At 39.3% G+C, this 23,828-nt stretch overlaps 1 protein-coding gene across 2 annotated transcripts in view; it reads right to left on the bottom strand.

Moving 5' to 3' along the window:
* OTOL1 (otolin 1) overlaps positions 1-15,847 on the bottom strand; it is a 71,153-nt gene extending 55,306 nt beyond the window's left edge. Inside the window, exons 1-4 of one of the 2 annotated variants that reach the window (XM_019946325.3) lie at positions 8,789-15,847; positions 4,927-4,997; positions 4,637-4,704; positions 3,366-3,485 (exon numbers count right to left, since the gene is read on the bottom strand). In XM_019946325.3, coding sequence (XP_019801884.1) covers positions 3,366-3,450 — 85 coding nt within the window. In that variant the 5' untranslated portion in view covers positions 3,451-3,485; positions 4,637-4,704; positions 4,927-4,997; positions 8,789-15,847. The remainder of the gene's footprint in view (positions 1-3,365; positions 3,486-4,636; positions 4,705-4,926; positions 4,998-8,788) is intronic. The other variant, XM_004319867.4, reaches the window with a different exon arrangement.
* Positions 15,848-23,828: the final 7,981 nt, after the last annotated feature.

Below are 23,828 nucleotides of genomic sequence, written 5' to 3'. Positions count from 1 at the left end.
ACTAGAGAAAGCCTGCGCGTAGCAACGAAGACCCAACGCAGCCAAAGTTAAAAATAAATAAATAAATAAAGTTATTTTTTAAAAAAAATAAATAAAAAAAAATAAAAATAAATGCTACTTCTAACTTGAGATAAATTCACAGAAAACAAGTCTACCTTCACTGGAAGATATTAAGGTCATTCTAGTTCTATAATCAAATAATACATTTTCATGTTCTTATTTATCAATGAAGAATATCTTTTTTACAGAAATTAACTAAGATCATGCTAGACCCTCTGGAAAGCAAGGAAGTATAATATGCATGTTTCCTGCCCTCATGGAACTGACAATGTGTTTGTAAGACAGGGCATATAAACATAGGAAATAAAATAATAATGTATAAAACATAAGCAATTTGTGATTTAGTTTTAAAAAACAACATTTGTTGAAAGTCTGCTATGTCAGCAATTTTATACGTATTATGTCTAATCCTTTCAAAAATCTTTTAAGATGACCATATTAAATGGAATTCTTTGGTTGGAAATAAATCTCTCCAATCCCCTCCATTCTCTCTCTCCCTCTCTGTCTCTCTCTCCCTGTCTCTCTGTCTCTCTGTCTGTCTGTCTCTCTCTCTCTCTCTCTCTCTCACACACACACACACACACACACACACACACACACACACATATACACTTTTCCTTCTCCTTTCAGATTGGTTTCATTCTAAAGATCAAAGGCTACCGAAACCTGAAACTGACTAGAGCTGTCTTGGGGCTTGCATTCTTATATTCTCACAACCAGAGAGAAAATATAGCTTTTCTATCCCAGCTTCACCTTGAAAAAATAAAGGTTGAAGGGAAAATTCTGATTGGTCTGCCTTAGATAAATGTTCACATCTTGGTGAGATTATTGTCACCATAGGGATGAAGAATTATAATTGGTCCAAACAGAGGGGTCTTTTACCATTAGGAGAAGTAGCAGCACAATAAGGTCACTGAAAGATACGTCGTAAGCCACTATGTTCCTTCAGATACACCCAAGCTTCTTTTTATTACTCACTCAAGAAACACACAGCATGAGATTAAAAAAAAAAGAGAGCATTTATGGAAAAAACAGAATGTAAGTCATTTTCATGCCAGTAATGTTTTTTTGAAAAAACCATGTCACTTGTCTCACTTTCCAAGTTTGGCTGATTTAATGTGTTTCTGTCTCCGCCAGGTTTTCTATAAAATCTCAAACAAGGATTATGACTTGTGGGCCAAATGTGACCTGCTGCCTGCTCTGAAATAAAGTTTTATTGGGGCAAAGCAATGTCTTCTATTTACACATTGTCTGTACCTCCTTTCATGCTTCTCAGTAGAGTTTAGAAGTTGTGACAGAGACTGTATGGTCCACAAAGCCTAAAATATTTACTGTCTTGCCCTTTACAGAAAAGTTTACATATTCCTGATCTACATGCTTGATTATATTCAGATTCAGTTGCTTAGATCAGAATACTTTGTATGTATGCTGTATATTTTTTTACATCATATTATGAAGCGCATAATACTTTACCATCCTACTTTTAGTGATAAGATGGAATCACCTCAAAAAGTTAAACATAAGTGACCATATGACCCACCAATTTCAATTCTAGGTATATAACAAAAGAAACTAAAAACATATGTCCACACAAAGACTTGTACACAGATGCTCTTAGCAGTGTTACAATAGCCAAAAATAGAAAGAACCTAATTTCCATCAACTAATGAATGGATAAACAAAATGTGGTATATCTATACAATGGAATATTATTCAACCATTAAAAGGAACAAAATACTGATACATGCTACTACACAGATGACCATAAAAACATTATGGTAAGTGAAAGAAGCCATATCATTTGATTCTGTTTAAATGAAATGTCCAGAATAAGCAAATCCACAGAGAGAGGAGATAGATTAATTGTTGCCAAAAACTGGTGGGAAGGAGGAATGGAGACTTACTGCTAATAGGGATCAAGTTTCTTTTTGAAGTGTTAACAAAATGTTCTGGAATTAGATAGTGGTGATGGTTGCACCACTCTGTGATTATACTCAAAACCACTGAATTGTATACTTTAAAGGGTGAATTTTTATTGTATGTGGATTATTTCTCGATAAAGCTGTTATTTTTTAAAAGGATGAAATCAGAGGGTTCAAATTATATGACCCTGATCCCTCCATTATAAGATTTTCCCATCAAATTTTACCTCATACTTTTATTATTTATACATGATTGTTGCCCAGAAGCATTATTTCCTTAGAAGTTGCAAAACAGTGATTTTCTTATTCTACCATTCTCTCTGTACCTTTAGGCTGAACTTCTTCTATAAAGAATTTTCTTTCATCAGCTCTTCAGTTATATAAATATACAATTCATACAGGTAAGGCAGGATAAGCTTGGTTCTTTTCCTCTTTCAGTTTTTCACAGAAATGATTGGTGGTCTGGCAACCTCCAGTGGTGAATGGTGAGATATTTGTTTTGTTGTCTTTACAAACTAAAACTCACTATATATATATATATATATATACTGTGTTTCAATTCAATGCAGTCAGTCTTTTTGATGCTCAAATTGCCCTGTGCACTGGGAGCTCCTTTCCAGTTGGCTGCTATGCACTGTTGGCATGATTTCATTAGACTTTTTTTTAACAGCATTATTAAGATATAATTCACATACTATTCACCCATTTAAGGTATACAATTCACTTGTTTTTAGTTTGTTCACAGAATTGCACAATTATCACCATAATGGATTTTTAGAACATTTCATTCCCCTACAAAGAAACCCCATGTCCATCAGTAGTAACTCCTCATTTCTCCTACCCCCAATCTATCCCCTGCCCTAGGCAACTACTAATCTACTTTCTGAATCTATAGATTTGCCTATAGAGGACATTTCATATAAATGGAATCATACAGTATGAAGTCTTTTCTGTCTACATTCTTTCGCTTAGCATGTTTTCAAGATTCACCCCTATTGTAGCATTTATCAGTACTTTATTCCTTTTAATGGCTGGATAATATTCCATTGTACAGATATAGCACATTTTGTTTGTCCATTCACTAGCTGATGGACATTTGAGTTGATTCCAAGTTTTGGATATTATGATATAATGCTGCTATGAACATTTGTGTACAAGTCTTTGTGTGGACATATGTTTTCAATTTTCTTGGGTATAGCTCTATTCCCTTTTTCTCCTTTTTGAGCTGTAATTGTTATGCATTGTACATGTATATATGTTACAAACCCAACAATAGGTTATTCTACTTATTATCTTATATATTTTTTTATTTTAAAGAAGTTGAGAGAATAAAGGAGAGGAAGTATATAAACTAGAGTTGGTTAAATTAATCTCCTTACTTACTATTTTTGGTTCTCTTCCTTTGTCGCCATACATTCACGTCGCCATCTGGCATCGTTTCCTTACTCCAACATAGCCTTGCTCCCATCCACTTCCTTTGTGCTGTTCAAATATGTTGCATTCCTATGTGTTATAGGACCAATAATTCATTTATATATGTAATTTCACAGAATTGCTTTTAAATTGTAGTTCAAAGAAATAAGCATCTTTTATGATTATATAATTACCTTTACCATTACTTTTTGGGTTTTGGTGTGCAGTTGAATTACAGTCCAGGTGTCACTTGCTTTTAGCCTGAAGAAGTCTTTAGTATTTCAGATAAAGTGATCTCCTAGCAACTAATTGTCTCCACTTTTGTTTATCTGGGAATGTCTTTATTTCACCTTTTTTGCAGAATCTAAGATTCTTAGTTGACAATTTTTTTCTTTCAGTTCTTTGAAAATGTCATCACACTACCTTCTGTCCTTCATTGTTTCTGAGAAGAAGTCATCTGTTAATCTTATGGAAGTTCCCTTGTATGTAAAGAGTCCATTTTCCCCCCACTCCTTTTGAGATTTCCTTTTTGTCGTTGGCTTTTACTCTTTTCACTACAACATGTCTGGGTATGGACCCCTTGCATTTACCCTGCTTGGACTAGGTGAGTAGTTTCCCAGGGCACATATATAAATCTATGCTTACATTCCTTATATATATACACTCCACCAGGAAGCAACAGTCAAAACACTGTGCTTTAGAGTTACTTTAAATAATTCATTTATGTGTGTGATTAATGCTATCAAATTGATATACAGCTAGATTTGTTTTATTTCCATTAGTTTTTAATATTTAATAGTTCCTTTTTATTCTTTAATTTTGTTTTTAATTATGTAAGCCAAAGTACCAAAGTCAAAAGACAATAAGGTGTATCACAAAAGTCTCACATGAGTCCCATCTCCTCCTTGGTCCCTGACTGCCCCTCTAAGTAACCGTATTTGTTTATTTTGGTTAATCATTCCACTGTTTCTTTTTGAAAATGTAAGCATTGGTGTGTATGTACTCTTATCCCCCTTTTCTTATACAAAAGATTGCATGTAAAAACACCATTCCCCACCTAGATCTTTTTATCCTTTCTACAACTACAAAGTACTCAGTTGTGTGGATATACCATAGTCTATTCAATCTGTCCCCTATTGATGGACATTTGGTAGTATTTTGTTTGTCAGTGTATTCATTTTCTACTGTTACATAACAAATTACCACAAATTTAGTAACTTAAAACAACACAAATTTATTACCTCACAGTTCTCTGGGTCAGAAGTCTACACACAGGTTGTCTGGGTCCTCTGCTTAGCATCCCACCAGGCTGAAATCAAAATGTTGGCCAAGGCTGTGATCTCATGTGAAGTTTGCAGTTCTCTTCCTCCTTCACTAGTATTTGCAGAATTCAGTTCCTTATGGTTGTAAAGTGAAATCCCTATTTTTTTTTCACTAGCTGTCATCTGGGATGACTTTCAGAAACTAGAAGCCTCTCTCAGGTTCTAACCACAGAACCCCCTCCAGAGGTCCTCTCACATGTGGAGCTTACTTCTCCAAAGCCATCAAGAGAATCTCTGCTTCGAGAAAGAAATATCGTATGATATCACTTATATGCAGAATCTAAAAAGAAATGATACAAATGAACGTATTTACAAAACAGAAATGGACTCAAAGACTTAAAGAATGATCTTATGGTTACCGTGGGGGAAAGGTGGAGGGAAGGGATAATTAGGGAATTTGAGATTGACATGTACACACTGCTATATTTAAAAAGGATAACCAACAAAGACCTACTGTATAGCACAGAGAACTCTGCTCAATGTTATGTGCAGCCTGGATGGGAGGGGAATCTGGGGGAGAATGGATACATGTATACGTACAGCTGAGTCGCTTTGCTATGCACCTGAAACTATCACAACATTGTTAATCGGCTATACTTCAATATAAAATAAAAAGTTAAAAAAAAAGGGTACAAGGAAATGTTGAGGAAAAAAAAGAGAGAGAGAATCTGTTTCAAGGACCCACCTGATTAGGTCAGGTCCACTCAGTATAATCCCCCTTTTGTTTAACTCAAAGTCAACAGTTTAGGGACCTTAACTACATCTGAAAGATTCCTTTACATTTGCCATATAATATAGCCTAATCCTGAGAGGGATATCCTATGATATTCACAGATTCTGCTTGCCCTGAAGAGGAGGGAGCTATGCAAGACATATGCTGGGGGGAGAGAATGGGTGGGTCTAAGTATTCTGCCTACTACATTTAGAATTACAAATAATGCCTCAATGAAAAGCTCTGTGCGTTTGTTATTTTGTATTTTTTGCCAGTGTATCTTTGAGATGGATTCCTAAAAAAAAGATTATGCCTATGTAGTTGCTCTATATTGCCAAAGTTTCCTCCAGAGAGGTCAGACAATTTTACATTTCCATCAGCAATGTAAGAAAGAGTCAGTTTCCCAACAGCTTCACTAACAGAATATGATGTCAGACTTTTTGGTTTTTCCAATATAATTGATAATAACTGGTATCACTGTAATTTAAATTTGTATTTTTCTTATTATGAGAGGATTTAAGCATTTTTTTCATATGTTTAAGAGACATTCTGAGCTTTGAGTGTAATGTGTTCAAACTCTCTAGGTGATGGAGATGAGAAAGAAAATCTGGCATTGGGGAAAGTATAAAAAGACAATGACTTTTTCAAAAGCTCATGAAACCTATGCATCTGCTCCCCAAAATAATTTTATCTAAAAATACCCATGGGCATCTTTATACACAATTTATATTATTGCCTTGAATGTTTCTTGCTTTCACATAGGCAACATAGAAAAACCACACTTTATTAAAAAATTTTTCTCCATATTGTATATGATTGTAATTTCTATCTTTCTTTTGATTTCCTCACACATTATACCCATATTAACCTCATTCACTGCTCAAGCTTACTTCCCACCATGGGAGCCACAAAACACAGATGCTTATTCCCCAGCACCCCTGACATTTAGGGCATGGACTACTGGCACAGATTTGGCCAGTTAAATGCAGCAGCCTGGCATTCTCAATTTGGACAAAGAAGCAGGAACAGCACAACATCCGTTATGGTGGCTGGGCCAGCAGCTGCTGGGTGTGATATTCAGCGCCGTTAGCAACAGTGGTGAAAACTGAGGCATCCAGAGCCCTCTAGAGGCAGCAACGTGCTTCCCTGACTTTGATTCTGTTGTGCAACCTTGGCTGTGGCTGTGGCTGCCTGGTTAGTCTGCCACTGTTCCTGTTGGCTTCACAAGGCTCATCTGCCAGCCCTCCCAGAAACTCTGGGAGCAGCCCCATATTCTTTCAGTAAAACCCTTTTCTGCTTTATCAACCCTAACTGGTATATTTCTTTTTTTTTTTTTTTCTTGCAGAAATTAGTGGCAACTTCCTGAAAATGTGAAATAAATCAAGTCGTTCCAGTGAAATGAAAATTAGCTTGATGACTGCTCAGAAATGAGAATCCTGAAGTTATTTTGCAAGAATAAGAAGTTACATTACAGTGATCTTTGACATTACACACTTGTCAGCTTTAATATCCAACTTATTTCCACTTCTGGTTTCTAATAAGTGCTTAATCACAAAGATGTGAATTATTGTAACCTTCAAGACAGCTGGAGGCCTCGCTGCCCCCATGATCTTTAGGTAAAATTTTCTTGTACTCAATAATTTCATGGCTCATGAAATCCAAAGCTCAATCTCAAGGTTTCTACTAGTTCTGCGCCAACTGGCATTTGCCTGGCCTCACCTCTAAGCTCTGATGTCCTTACATCCTACCTTATCCATCCAACAATAACTCCATCTCGGCCCCCTTTTCACACACAAGCTTTTGTGTTATTTATAGATGTGACCGAACCTTTCTTTTGGTTGGGGGAAAGCACAGAAAGGTCACATCAAGTAATGTTGTACCATTTTACTGACTCTAAATTTTTCTTTCTATTAGACAAAGCAGTGGTGGTCATTCTTTGAAGCTTTGGGACTCATCAATATCCAGACACCAAGAGGGCTCCCCTTTTACCCAGTGATAATCTTGTACCTTGTCTTTGTTGTTTCTGTACCACTTCTTTGTACTGACCCTCCCCAATCTGCAAGAGGCAGCCACGATGCCTTGAAAAGGATTAGAATTATAAAAGGCATACAAAAAGCAAAACACACAGTGTAGAGTTTTGGGGGTTTTGTTGGATCTCTGGATTTTGTTCAACTTTTGATTTCTGTTTTACATCTACAACGGGCTCTTACGTGGAAAACAGGAAAGTCCTGAGGGAATTTAATCAGAATACTTTATTAGAAAGAAAGTTGAAGGAGAGGCAGACAGTTCCCTCAAAGGAACTAAATGAGGATTACTGGGTAAGGAGGTGACAGGGAAAAGAGCATGTACTAGAGCACATGAGAGGAAGTAGGAGGAAGAGCTGAATCACAAAGATGGGGTGGGGGAGGGATGGCAAGTGAACGAGCAGAGTCATCATCAAGGGCAGCCAGATTCCTAAAGCATCTTCTGCAAGGAGGCTGATGGAAGCTGAGCCAATGCCCAGTCACCACCCGCGGCCATTGCAGTGAGAGCCAGACAGCTCAGTTACTACTGATACACTGAGAGGCTATGGCAACTTTCTTTTCATTGCTGATGGGGGAGGGCTTGTCACCCATGGGTCATCCACCAGAAGGACATTTATCTGGACTCTACCACATCCAAAATGTGTCCTATAGACACTTCATTTTTCAAAAGCCCAGGATTTGCAAAAGTCCCCCAGAGAGGGAGTTGGAAGACGGAGGGGCAAGTCACCAGTTCCAGCATTGGGCACAACTGAGCAGTGACAAAATCTATCCTAGTTACACATTTATCAACAAATGATTTCCAACAGACAGTTCTCTCAAAGAGGAATTTGGGGGTCAGCTCTTAAATGTTACAACAATTTCTCTGCAGTAAATGAAATAAAAAACTACCATTGGGCTTCCCTGGTGGCGCGGTGGTTGGGAGTCCACCTGCCGATGCGGGGGACAAGGGTTCGTGCCCCGGTCCGGGAAGATCCCACATGCCACGGAGCGGCTGGGCCCATGAGCCATGGCCGATGACCATGCGCTTCCAGAGCCTGTGCTCCGCAACGGGAGAGGCCACAACCGTGAGAGGCCCACGTACCGCCAAAAAAAAAAAAAAAAAAAAAATACCATCACTTGATTTGCAAAATTAAAATACTCTTGTGTCAAGGAACACTAGGATTCTCCAGGTCTCTGAACTGACCACAGTCAAGTTATCTCTTTTGGCTTCACATCAGTGGTGGTATCTGTAATTGTCAGGGTTCTCCAGAGAATTGTACCAAGAGGATAAAGATATAGATATAGATATAGATATATAGATATAGATGATATAGAGATAATAAGAAATTGGCTCACATGATTATGGAGGCCGGCAAGTCCCAGGAGGTCCAACAGCACAGTTTCAGTCCAAAGGCTGGCAGGTTGGAGACTCAGGAAGCAGCAATGTTTCAATTTGAGTTCAAAGGCAGGGAAAAAAATCAATATCCCAGTTCAAAGGCAGTTAGGCAGGAAGAATTCTGTCTTACTCAGAAGAGGGTCAGACTTTTTGTTCTATTCAGACTTTCAACTGATTAGATGAGGCTTACCCACATTAGGGAAGACAACCTCCTTTACTCAACCTATCAATTTAAATGTGAAGCTCATCCAAAAACACAGAAACACCCAGAATATTTAACCAAATATCTGGGCACACCATGGTCTAATCAAGTGGACACATAAAATTAACCATCACAGTATCTTTAGCAAAGTCTGAATCTTTGGTGCTGTCTTTGTCAGCAAGGAAGGAATTTCAAATCCAAACTCCTATTTTAAGGTTATCTCAGCAAAATAACTTCTAAACAAACTCTACCATATTGCCAGGAGTCTACATACAATGCTATCTTCTCAGTATCTCCATTTCCAGACTACAAAAGTACTTCTTCCAGCACCAGAAAATTCACACATTTGGCCACCTTCAGTAGCAGCTTGGTCAAAGAGCTTGTCATTTTTCAGTGGCACCCACAATTATCACTGCAGAAACTTGAATCAAAAGATTTACTCAAGTGTGTGACCAAAACTATTTGCCAGGAAAGTCAGGCCATGAATGAGCTGCTCCCATGCCAAAACTGAGAGTAAATTTACTTTCTTTTTCTCTCAAAAGAAAAGAAATTACCGTCTGATATCCAACCACTAGTTTCAAGGTTTGATCTTGGGAAACCATAAATTGTGTAATACAGAAGAACTTTGTATCTGGCTCCCATTTCTTGACAAAACCTCTTGAAAGATGCTAGTTGTGAATTTAATGCTTCTCCTAGCAGTAAGCAGGGCTTCTTTCAGGACTTTTGACAGGGTTTTGATGCCAACATATGCCTGTGTCAAAGACAGTGAATCACTGCAACATGTCACAAGGCAGGAAAGTCTAGTGCAGCGCCAAGCACCCAGGGACCCCATCTGTACACAGGGTATCACGATTTTTCTTTCAGACAAAGTTTTGCTTGGCTAAGATACACTGCACCATTTTGAAACTGTTGACAACCCTTCCAGTTTCCAGAAGAGAAGTTGGACTTTTTCTCTGATGGCATCAGTATGCACGTAACAGACGGAAAAGAGGAGCTGCCTGCGCTGAAAAACATCATTCATTTGGTTGAAGAAACTAGTGGTGGAAGCTCCACCATCAGCTGTGAAATATCAGGAGAAATGTCAACAGTTACATAGGGAGTCACATAATTTAGGACAGATGCTACTTCAATTACCCTCCCCTGCTCCAACCTCCTCCCAATTTAACCATTCTCAGGGCACATGGTTTCAAGTCCTCTCTGGATGTATGTAGCTTCTTTCCTTTCTGGTGAAACTAGAATTCTAGTAGGATCCAAGGTTTTTGTTTGAGGTCAAATCCAAGTGTTCATAAAATCCTAACCTTTTCAAATCAAGGATTTTCCCAGAGATGTTCCAATGAGCTTCAGAATGAACAGACACAAAGTGTCCACTGGTTTTGCTGGATTAAGAATCTCATTGGCAAGAACTCAGCCACACTAAGAAGCACACCAGCTTTTGTGTTGGAGATAAAAAAGGGAAGCAAGTGAAATAGACATCTCATCATTTTACCCAGGTGAGTATCTCAGTTACAGGCCTGTCCTTCTCATTCCTGCTTGGCTGACAGAGTGAGCTGAATTTTCTGTCATGGAGCAGGTTTCCACCACAGCTGCTAGAGCAGCAGACATGTCCAGCTCCCCATGCACTTTGGGTGCTTCAACTACTCCCCTCACTCCTTCCTCCCATAAGGAAGGGAAGAGAATTAAGGATTGGTCATTAGCCCACATTTTATCAGCAGATGAAGCAGCTTTTTCTTTAAGCCTTGCAGCCATGTTCCAGTTGCTTCTCTTCCATTTTGTTTCTTTAATCTAATTAGTACATTTATGTGGTCCTGGTTTTTTGGAGCAAGTTCACAACATTCTTTGTGTTCTAGCAGCTCCTCCTGAGGCTGGGAAGATAAGTCTGGTCAAAATCTTCTCCACGGAGCCACTCATCTTAATTTCTGAAAAAGCTTATTGAAGCCTTCTGGCCTTGATAGGGACGCTGTCCTCCAACCAACTTTGCCAAAGAGCCTTAAATGGGGGGGGGAGGGGGGGAGATCAGACAAGGGTTCAGTCAGAAAAACAGGAAGCACTCTGTCATTTAAAACAGAAAAGAAATGAATGCTGGGGGTTAGGCTACAACATCGCTGGAGAGCCTAGAGGAGACCAGAGGGGAAGGAGGTGTCCAGAGATCAGGACCTACAAGAAGCCATGCTGGTCTTCCTCACGCAGTGGGACCACATTCTCTGTGGCTGCTGCTGCCACTGATGCCCTGCAGGTCACCACAGCTGCTGGAGCCAGAAGTCAAAGGGCTTCTGCTTATTTCCATCTTCGTATCACATGGGAGTCCCTTCCATGGAAGAACCTAACGAAACCAGCCATCAAGCTGGGAGATGTAGCTCCCAGGCTTTCTCCTCAATGGGACGAGACAAGTATGGGGCTGAGTACACCCAGATAATAAGATGTGATTAGTCTTGTGGATCAAAGATAAAGGACTTTATTACTCAAGAGCACAGCAGGCAGCGTGAAGTTCATGTTCACATCTGTTCTCCTTACCACCCAGCTCAAGTTCTGCAGGGCAAGGTCCAGTGGCCAACATTGAGTATCACACACACAATAGGTTTGTATCCCAGTTTAGGAGCCCCAAGCTTAGGAAATCCCTAAGGGGACTTTTAAAGGGGACTGCTAGCAAACCTGCACAACCATTGCTCCAGAGAGATTATCTTTATTATCCTGAAAAGCAAACAAATCTGCCCTCTACCCTATAAATAAACACTATTGCTATCTTCCAAGACTATTTGCCATACAAACATCCTCCCAAAGATAGTTGAGAACGAATTCTGATACAAATTGTGCAGGAATACAAGAAACCCATGAAGAATTATCTCCCACAAAGGCAGCCAATAGATTTTTGAAGCAACACTAGGGAAAGTATTAGAAAACCTCTACCTGTAACCAAGGAAAGGATTCCCTTCAGCTGTGAAAGTTGCTCCCTTACTAAGTGAGCATCTACCCTCCATCTAGTCAAATCGAGAGCTCAACATGAATAATCACTGGGGTGAGAGATGTTAAAACAGACTACCATCTTTTTTAAGTCATTAGCAAGTAGTCAAGGAGGAAGGACAATGAAAAAATGTCTGGACAAGGCTTCCCTGGTGGCGCAGTGGTTAAGAGTCCACCTGCCAATGCAGGGGACAGGGGTTTGAGCCCTGGTCCAGGGGATCCCACATGCCGCGGAGCAACTAAGCCTATGCACCACAACTACTGAGCCTGCGCTCTGGAGCCCGTGAGCCACAACTACTGAAGCCCGCATGCCACAGCTACTGAAGCCCACATGCCACAGCTACTGAAGCCCGTGCACCTAGAGCCCGTGCTCCACAATGGGAGGGGTCACCACTTTGAGAGGTCCATGCACCACAACAAAAAGTGGTCACCACTCACCGCAGCTAGAGAGAGCCCGCATGCAATGGCGAAGACCCAACACAGCCAAAAAAAAAAAAAAAAAAGTCTGGACATAAATGAGGTTTCTTCTGTTGATCAATTCATTTGGAAAGGAAGTACACCAGAAGAATGACTTGAGAAGCTCTCTAACAATTTTGTATTAAGAGGTGTGTTTCTTGAAACGACTGAGGCAATGATAACTTTTCAAGAATTTCTTGCCAACATTTACAACACAACTAAATGTATAAACATACCAGATTTACATTTGCTCACCAATTGACAACTTTTTCTTTTCATAAATTCCAAGTACCAAACACTGTGCTAAGTACCAAAAACAAAGTTGAACAAGACAGACAAGATCCCTGCACTCATAAGGGTTATATTCCAATGAGATAGAAAGATAGGAAGCAAGAAAAGAAATGTAAAAATACAAAAGTTACAGGTTTTGAGAGATGCTGGAAAGGAGATAAACAGGGAACTACAAGAGAGGCAAAGGTTTAATCAGATAAGATGAAGATACACCATTTAAATTCAGGACAATGGGAAGACGGTGGAGTAGAAAGACCCTGAGCTCACCTCCTCTCACAGGCACACCAAAATCACAACAATATACAGAACAACCATCAATGAAAAAGATCGGAACCTACCAGAAAAGATCTTCTTCCACTAAAAATATAAAGATGGAACCACAAAGAGATGAATAAGAGGGACAGAGTCATAGTAGAGTCAAGCCTACACTTTTGGGTAGGCAGCCCACAAACGGGAGATAATTACAATTGCAGAAGTTCTCCCCGAGGAGCAAAGGATCTGAACCCCACGCGGGGCTCCCCAACCCAGTCTTGTGCTAGGAACGTTTGGCTTTGAATGCCAGTGGGGCTTTCAGGAGTCCCAGAGGCCTGAAGAAAATAGAGCCTCTATTCTTAAAGGGTACACACAAAATCTCACATGCTCCAGAACCCAAGGCAGAAGCAGTATTTTGAAAGGATCCTGGATCAGACCCACCTGCTGATCTTGGAGGGACTTCCAGAGAGACAGGAGACAACGGGAGCTTACCCTGGGGACACAGACAGTGGTGGCAAGCATTTTGGGGAGCTCATTCTACCACATGGACACTGGTGCTGGCAGTCACTATTTTGGAATTCTCCCTCTAGCTTATTAGCCTCAGGACCCAGCCCTGCCCCTACCCACCAGCCTGCAGGCACTAGTACTGGGATGCCTCTGGCCAAGCAACTAACGGGGCAGTGACACAGCCCCATCCACAAGCAGACAGGCTGCATTAAGAACCCCTGAGCCCACAGCTGCCCCCTGGACACAGCCATGCCCACCAGAGGGCCCAGCACCCAGCCCCACACACCTGTGCACAGGCACTAGACCCAAAACCCCCAGCAGAGACCTGCAGCCACAGATCCCAGGGCCGAGCTTCATCCACCAGTGAGCAAGCACCAGCCCCAGAATCCCCTGGACCCAGACGTCACCCACCAGTGAGCCTGCTGTAGCCTCAGGACCAGCCTGACCCACCAGCAGGCAGACACCAAACCCAGGACAAATGTAGCCCCACAGCCTGCCATGGCTAGCAGCAGTTTGGGGACTGGCTGGGCCACAGCCCTGTCTACCAGCAGGCCAATATAAGCTTCAGGACAACCCAAACCCCACAGTCCTGTGTCAGAAACTGGCCCAACCTGCCAGCAGTCTGACACCAGCTCTGGGACCCCTGGACCATAGAGCCACATCCCAGAACACGGCTCTGCCCACCAGTAGGCCAGCACTAGCCCTAGGTCCTAGCCTCACCCATCAGGGGACAGGCACCAGCCCCAGGATCTCCTGGACCCCACTCTGTCCACAGTGAGCCAGTACTAGCCCCAGGACCCTCCGGGGTTCTGCAGCCAGCTGCCCCATGACCCAGCCCCAACAACCAGAGGCTTTCAACCTCCACACAAGGCCAGGCCTGGCAACCAACCAGACCAGAGCCAGCCATGCCTACCAGACTGCCCACAATAGTCAGCTGACCAAAACAGAAGGACCCATGCAGCCCACATATTGGACATCCCAAGAGCATATAACTCTGGTGACCAGAGGGGAGAGCATTGCTGGGATGCACAGGATGTCTTCTACAAAAGGCTACTTCTCCAAGGTCGGGAAATGTAACCAACCTACCAGATACATAAAAATAAAAACACCAAGTTAGGCAAAATGAGGTGATAGAGGAATACATTCCAAACAAAGGAGCAAGATAAAAAACTAAGTGAAGTGGAGATAGGCAATCTACCTGAGGAAGAGTTCAAGGTAATAATCATAAAGATGATCAAAGAATTTAGAAGACAGAAGAATGGATGAACAGAGTGAGGAGTTAGAAGTTTTTAACAAAGAGTTAAAAAATATTAAAAAAAACAAACAGAGATGAAGAATACAATAACTGAATGAAAAATACACTAGAAGGAATCAACAGTAGACTGAATGATACAGAGGAATGGATCAATAAGCTGGAAGACAGAGTAATGGAAATTACTGAAGATGAACAGAAAGAAGAATAAAAAGAAATGAGGACAGTTTAAGAGACCTCTGTGACAACATCAAGCATACTAACATTCACATTATAGGGGTCCCAGAAGGAGAAGAGAGAGAAAGGAGCAGAGAAGATATTTGAAAATATGATAGCTGAAAACTTCCCTAACTTCTCTGGTAAAGAAAGCAGATATCCAAGTCCAGGAAGCACAGAGAGTCCTCAACAGGATCAACTCAAAGAGGACCACACCAAGGCACACTGTAGTTTAAATGGTAAAAATTAAAAATAAAGAGAGAATACTGAAGCCAGCAAGGGAAAAACAGTAAATTACATACAGGGAACTCCCAAATGCTATCAGCTGAATTTTCAGCAGAAATGCTGCAGGCCAGAAGGGAGTGGCACAATATATTTCAAATGATGAAAGGGAAAAACTTACAACAAAGAATATTCTACCTAGCAAGAGTCTCATTCAGATTTGACGGAGAGATTAAAAGTTTTACAGACAAGCAAAAGCTAAAAGAGTTCAGCACCACCAAACCAACTTTACAAGAAATGTCAAAGGGACTTCCCTAATAGAAAAAGAAGAGGCCACAACTAAAACATGGAAATTATGAAAGGAAAAAGTTCATCGGTAAAGGCAAATATACAGTAAATGTAGTTAATCAACCAATTACTAAGCTGGTAGGAAGGTTAAAAGACAAAAGTAGCAAAATTATCTATATCCACAATAAGCAGTTAAGGGATACACAAAACAAATAGATGTAAAATATGATGTCAAAAACAGCAATTGTGAGGGGAGGACAGTAAATTGCAGGGTTGTGAAAATGCATTTGAATTTAAGTGACCAGCCACTTAAAATAATCATGTGTAGATAGATAGACAGATAGATTGCTATATATAAACTTCATGGTAACCACAAATCAAAAATCTATAATAGATACACACACAAAAAAAGAGAAAGGAATCCAAACATAACACTAAAGAGAGTCATCAAATCAGAAGAGAACAAAAAAGAACTACAAAACAAGTAACAAAATGGCAATAAGTAATACCCATAAATAATTACTTTAAATGTAAATAGACTAAATGCTTCAATCAAAAGACATAGAGGGGGCTTCCCTGGTGGCGCAGTGGTTGCAAGTCCACCTGCCGATGCAGGGGACACGGGTTCGTGCCCTGGTCCGGGAAGATCCCACATGCCGCGGAGTGGCTAGGCCCATGAGCCATGGCCACTGAGCCTGCGCGTCCAGAGCCTGTGCTCTGCAACAGGAGAGGCCACAACAGTGAGAGGCCCAAGTACTGCAAAAAAAAAAAATAAAAAGACAGAGGGGCTGAATGGAAACAAATATAAGACCTGTGTATATGCTTCCTACAAGAGACTCATTTCAGATCTAAAGACATATACAAACTGAAAATGAGAAGATGGAAAAAAGTATTTAATGCAAATGGAAATCCAAAGAAAGCTGGGGTAGCGATGCTTATACCAGACAAAATATACTTTAAAACAAAGACTGTTCCAAGAGACAAAGAAGGACACTACATAATGATCAAGGGATCAATCCAAGAAGAAGATAAACAATTGTACATATATATGTACCCAGCATAGGATCACCTAAATACATAAAGCAAATTAACAGACATAAAGGGAGAAATTGACAGTAACACAATAGTAATAGGGGACTTTAACACCCCACTGACACCAACGGACAGGTCATTCTGACAGAAAAATTAATAACAAAACACTGGCCTTCAATGGCCACATGTACTTAATAGACATATAGAGAACATTCCATCCAAAAGCAGCAGAATACACATTCTTTTCAAGTGGACATAGAACATTCTCTAGGATAGGTCACATGCTAGGCTACAAAACAAGCCTTGGTAAATTTAAGAAAATTGAAATCATATCAAGCATCTTCTGCAGACACAATGCCATGAGACTAGAAATCAACTACAAGAAAAAAAATTGCAAAGAACTCAAACGGGGCTTCCCTGGTGGCGCAGAGGTTGAGAGTCCGCCTGCTGATGCAGGGGACACGGGTTCGTGCCCCGGTCCGGGAAGATCCCACATGCCGTGGAGCGGCTGGGCCCGTGAGCCATGGCCGCTGAGCCTGTGCGTCCAGAGCCTGTGCTCCGCAACGGGAGAGGCCACAACAGTGAGAGGCCCGCGTACCGCAAAAAAAAAAAAAAAAAAAAAAAAAAAGAACTCAAACATGTGGGGGCTAAACAATATGATATTAACAAATGGATCACTAAAAAAATCAAAGAAGAAACCAATAAATGCCTGGAGACAAATGAAAATGAAAACACAACAACCCAAAATCTATGAGACACAGCAAAAGGAGTTCTAAGAGGGAAGTTTACAGCAATACAAGCTTACCTGAGGAAACAAGAAAAATAAACAACTTAACCTTACACATAAAGGAACTAGAGGAAGAAGAACAAACAAAACCCAAAATTGGTAGAAGGAAAGAGATCATAAAGATCAGAGAAGAAAAAAATGAAATAGAAACTAAAAAAGAAAAGATCAATGAAACTAAGAGCTGATTCTTTGAAAAGATAAAATAAAACTGATAAAACTTTAGCCAGACTTACTAAGAAAAAAAGAGAGGAGGCCCAAATCAGAAAAGAAAAAGGAGAGGTTACAACTGACAACACAGATATACAAAGGATCATAAGAGATAACTATGAACAACTATATGCCAATAAAGTAGACAACTTAGAAGAAATGGACGAATTCCTAGAAATGTACAATCTCCCAAGACTGAACCAGGAAGAAACAGAAAATATGAACAGACCAATTATAAGTACTGAAGTTGAATCAGTAATTAAAAAACAAACACAACAACAACAAACAAAAAGCCAGGACCAGATGGCTTCACAGATGAATTCTACCAAACATTTAGAAAAAAGTTAACACCTATCCTTTTCAAATTATTCCAAAAACTTGCTGAGGAAGGAATGTTTCTGAACTTGTTCTAAGAGGACAGCATCACCTTGATACCAAAAACAGACAAAGATAACACAGAAAAAGAAACTTACAGGCCAATATCACTGATAAACATAGATGCAAAAATCCTCAATAAAATATTAGCAAACCAAATTCAACAATATATTTAAAAGACCATACACCACAATCAAGTTGGATTTATCCCAGGGATGAAAGAATGATTCAATATCCACAAATTGATCAATGTGATACACCACATTAACACACTGAAGAGTAAAAACCACACGATCCCCTCAATATAGGCAGAAAAACATTTGACAAAATTCAACATCCATTTACGATAAAAACTCTGTAGAAAGTGCGTTAGAGAGAACATACCTCAATGTAATAAAAGCCATATATGACAGTCCCACAGCTAACATCATACTCAAAGGTGAAAAACTGAAAGAACTTCTTCTAAGATCAGGAACAAGACAAGGCCACCCACTCTTGCCACTTCTATTCAACACAGTTTTGAAACCCCTAGCCACAGCAATCAGACAAGAAATAAAAAGAATCCAAATTGAAAAGGAAGAAGTAAAATTGTCACTGTTGGCAGATTGCATGACACTATACACAGAAAATCCTAAAGATGCCACCAAAAGCTACTAGAGCTCATCAATGAATTCAGTAAAGATTCAGGATATAAAATTAACATGAGAAATCTGTTGCATTTCTATACACTAACAATGAACCATCAGAAAGAGAAATTAAGGAAATAATCCCATTCATCACTGCATAAAAAAAAATAAAATACCTAGGAGGTAAAAGACCTGTACTCAGAAAACTGTAAGACACTGATGAAAGAAATGGAAGATGACACAAACAGATGGAATCCAGTCCATGTTCATTGATTGGAAAAATTAATAATGTTAAAATGACCAAACTACCCAAGGCAATCTACAGATTTGATGCAATTCCTATCAAAATATCAATGGCATTTTTAACAGAACTATTTAGAACAAATACTTTTTAAAAGTGTATAGAAGCACAAAAGACCCCTAATAGCCAAAACAACCTTGAAAGAAGAACAGAGTTGGAGGTATCACACTCCCTGACTTCAGACTATACTGCAAAGCTACAGTAATCAAAACAGCATTGTACTGGTATAAAAACTTACACATAGACCAATGGAACAGAATAGACAGCCCAGAAATAAACCCATGTGCTTATTGTCAATTAGTCTACAACAAAACAGGCAAAAGTATACAGTGGAGAAAAGATGGTCTCTTAAAAAAATGGTGCTGGGAAAACTGGACAACTACATGTAAAAAATGAAATTAGAATATTTTCTCACATCACATACAAAAATAAACTCAAAATGGATTAAAAACCTAAATTTAAGACTGGAAACCATAAAACTCCTAGAAGAAAACATAGGCAATAAACTGTAGCAATATTTTTTGGATCTGTCTCCTAAGGCAAAGGAAACAAAAGCAAAAATAAACAAATGGGACCCAATGAAACTGAAAAACTTTTGCACAGCAAAGGAAACCATTGACAAAACAAAAAGACAACCTACTGAATGGGAGAAAATATTTGCAAATTATAGACCGACGAGGAGTTAATATCCAAATATATAAACAGTTCATACAACTTAATATGAAAAAAATTAAAAACCCCATTAAAAAATGGGCAAGAGACCTGAATAGAAATTTTTCCAAAGGAGATATATAGATGGCCAACAGGCACATGAAAAGATTTTCAGCATCACTAATCATCAGAGAAATACAAATCAAAACAACAAGGTATCACCTCACACTTATCAGAATGGCTATTATCAAAAAGACCAATGTTGACAAGGATGTGGAAAAAAGGGAAACCTTGTATACTGTTGGTGAGAAAAATGGGTGCATTCACTGTGGAAAATAGTATAGAGGTGCCTCAAAAAACTAAAAATAGAAGTACCATATGACCCAGCAATTCCACTCCTTGGTATATATTCAAAGAAAACAAAAACACTAATTCAAAAAGATACATGCACCCCAATGTTCACAGCAACATTATTTACAACTGCCAAGATATGGAAGAAACCTAAGTATCCATCAGTAGATGAATGGATAAAGAAGATGTGGTGTGTACACACACACACACACACACACACACACACACTGGAATACTACTCAGCCATAAAAAATATGAGATTATGCAACAACATGAATGGACATGGAGGGCATTATGCTTAGTGAAGTAAGACAGAAAAAGACAAATACTGTGTGTTATCACTTACATGTGGAATCTAAAAAATAAAACAAACCAGTTAATTTAACAAAAAAGAAACAGACTCACAGTTATGGAGAACAAACTAGTAATTACCAGTGGGGAGAAGGAAGGAGAGAGAGGCAAAGTAAAGGTAGGTAATTAAGAGGTAAAAACTACTATGTATAAAATAAATAAACTACAAGGATATATCGTACAGCACAGGGAATATAATAAATACTTTATAATAACTATAAAGGGAGTATATTATATAAAAATTTTGAATCACTATGTTATATACCTGAAACTAATATAATTTTGTAAATCAACTATACCTCAATTTTTAAAAATGATCATAATGTGTGAAAAAGAGCCAGTTCCACAAAAAGCCAGAGGAAGAGTGTTCCTAGCAGAGCATACAGCCTAAGCAAAGATCTTCAGTCAGGAAAGTTGTAGGAACTGACAAAAGGCCTATGTGACTGCAGCCTATGAAAAAAAGACTGTAAAATCTAAATTGAAAAACACTTATCACCATTTCCTTTAGGAATCCTTTGTTTCCACTTATAAAATACTAACAGACCTTGATCATCAGTAGCAGACGAAATTCTGAACTTTCTAAAGATTTTGGGAAGACTATGGTTGTACATACTCCTAGTCTCTTTTGTATTGCCTCCCCCTCTTCTTCCCTTACTAAAGCCACACAGGAGTTTGCACTGCCCCTTTGCCCCTCTAGATGTCACCAGGGTTACCAAAAATTTCCTTGTTAATGACATCTCTCATCATCCTCTCCAGACTGCTCCTCCAGCATCATGGGAGGGTCTGCCACTGCCTGCTGTGGCTTTGGGGTGGGATCTCCCTGGCTCTTGTAATTCCCACCACCACCACCACCACCCCAACAAAACTCTGACACAATCCCCTTGAAAGGGTGCAGCCCTCTCTCCCCTGGAGACTGGGAGGAGTTGGAAGAACAGGCTTCCCTTCTCCTTTACCATTAAGTGACCCAGGACTAGCTCACCAGGCAGTGCAGGCATGTTCAGACACTTTTCAGAAAGGGATCACTTCTTGGGAGGAGAGACATTACCATCCAGCTGGTGTCGATGTTTCCTCAAGCCTCTTCATTCCAAAAATCTTCCTTCCCACTGGAAGAATTCTCATCTCCTAGTTCTTCTTCTGTATCCCCTTACAATGTCCCAAGTCAGGGCTTCATAGTCTTGAGTATCTTCTACCTAGGAGATGGTTATGCATCTCACCTCCCAAGATTATGCATCTCACCTCCCAAGATCTTAGAAGAGGAGAGTTTCAGTCTTGTAGATAAATGAGCATCCATCTTCTAATTCAAAGTCTCTTTTTAAGTCTCACCAGTGAGAGCTGTGGTCCTGCTGGTTCCTTTCTCAGTTGACCTATAAAATAGCCTACCCACTGACTTCTGGCAAGACTGTCATAAGGTGCCCTGAGACTTTGCTTAGTTCAAACCTAAATAACCCCTTAGGGCAGCCTCACTTTCAGCATCCCAGGATACTCATGAGCCCCTCAGTGAAGTGGACTTTAGACTCCCTGGGACAAGTTGGAACTGTGGTAAAATACCCTAGTTACGGTGCTCTAAGAAGCTACAAGTGGAAAAAAGAAAAGGTATGTGTAATAAAACCCTACTCGAACTCCTCTTGATAGGTCCATAATTCATTTGTATTCAAAAGAATAGACAGCGTGCCTAGGACGGGGAAATTCCTATGGCTTAGTTATCTATCTTCTTGGAAAAAATCACTAAAGATTCTGCAAAAGTTAATTCCTAAATATACTCCACTCAATAGTTTTATGGAATAAACTTGGGGAAAATTATGTGATAAACCCCTGGCAACAGAAAACAAAAATGAGATGATGGATTTTTTTTTAGCAATCCCATGGTGCCTTTTCTATTGTAGAGACTGAAGCCACTCGTTGAAAAGATATTGGACATATGTACCTACTTTGGCCCAGAAGGATTCTTTTAGTTAATTTACCAAAAACTTGCATTCAGGTTTAAGTCTGCTGGGCACAGCTTTTATCATTTGCTGTAGGAAATTTAGAAATTGTTCATAGAGTCAATTTAATAATTTTCTCCCAGTTTTTATTTTTATTGAAGTATATAATTCAGTAATAGTAACCTGCTTTAGTAAAGAAAGCTGAGAGTTAAGCAATGAATGACAACCATCTAAAGGGAAAAGGATCTTGAGACTGGTTTTCTCCTGGCTTCTCTGTGTGTGCAGGCACAGTACAGTTTGGCGATGTTTGTAAAACACAAGCCACTTAATAACCCAACACAGTGCCTTTGTTGGAATCAGCCAGTTCAATCATTAGAAAACAGAATTCTTCTGTTCTACTTCATGTTTCTCTAAAATGGCATCCAGCTTGCAGTGGTAAATTGTTTGTAAATGATTGGTTCTCTGAAACCAAGAATGCATGAAAGAACCATTCTCTTGAAGATGAGTATTATTTTCCACTCCATCTATCTCACTGTGGAAAATGGTGGCAGTGGTGGAAGTTACAGCCGGCTGGGAACACTGGTGACACCCGGCCATCTGCACCTGGATTGGTTTCAGAGCTCTTTTAAAGTGAGTCTGGATGAACAGAGGAGGTTTGTTTAAAACGCTTTGTTGCACTGCAAGGCAAATAACTCGTTGGGCGATGCCAAAGACAGAACAGGGTTATAGGCCCCTAGATAGCTCATCAGAGAACTTGTATGAGTGAACTGGAAACTCTACACCTGAAAAAAACAGGGCAGTAAATACTATTGTAAAAGTGATTTAAAGACACTCTCTAGTCCTCAAAGAGAAGGCGTTTAATGGGTTTTGATACTTATTCACATATGCCTTTAACAGAAATAAAGAAAAAAAAATAATGCTCCGAAGTGATGTCTTTGGGACCAACATACTTTAAAAATCTCTCAAAATATGTGAGAGAACATTGTGAGTAAATACACCACTGTTAAAGGGTGTTAACATACAACAAATTTGCTAGGTCTTAATTTATGTAGAAATGACAATTTTTAATGAAGTTAACTACCCACAAATAAGGGAAAGGGGCCAATAGATGGCAAAATTAAATTAGAAAGTATAACAGAAGATAAAAGCAAATGAGATTTCATGTCATATTTTAAATAACAATGTTTTGCATTTAAATGAAACTCTACCTTAAAATAACAGCATATGTTAAAAGAAGAAAAACAAGTTTTCTCTCATTTTGTGGAGGGAAGCAGATGTACTCAGATGGAGAACTATTTATTCTACTCCACAAAACATTCACTAAGTATTATAATGTATATATCATTTTCCCATAGTCAAATGTCATATATGGATTCAATTAAATTATAAATTTTAACATTATGTAAGAATTTTGTGAAAAACTATAGGGTTTTTAATTTAACTGCTATCATAAAAAATTGTAGAAATTTCAAGTAAACCAGCGATTCTGTACAACAAGTGAACAAAAAGAAAATAATTTTACCCAGGAAAGTTCACTTGAGCTGATAAACTGACTTCAGGTTACAAAATCACCAGATGTCACTGAGGCTGTCCTAGAGCAGAACCTTCCCTCCATCCTTAAAATGATGAAAAAATAGATTAAAGAACTTTGGTCATATTCTTTAGTCTCATAGAAAATGCCAGTTTTATTAGGGGCACTTCTCCCTGTTACCATAAGCTCAGACTACCACAATCTACTACTACACACACACAC

Source organism: Tursiops truncatus, chromosome 4 (genome assembly GCF_011762595.2).
Source record: "Tursiops truncatus isolate mTurTru1 chromosome 4, mTurTru1.mat.Y, whole genome shotgun sequence".
Classification (NCBI taxonomy): Eukaryota; Metazoa; Chordata; class Mammalia; order Artiodactyla; family Delphinidae; genus Tursiops; species Tursiops truncatus.
This window is presented reverse-complemented; position numbering and strand designations above follow the sequence as displayed.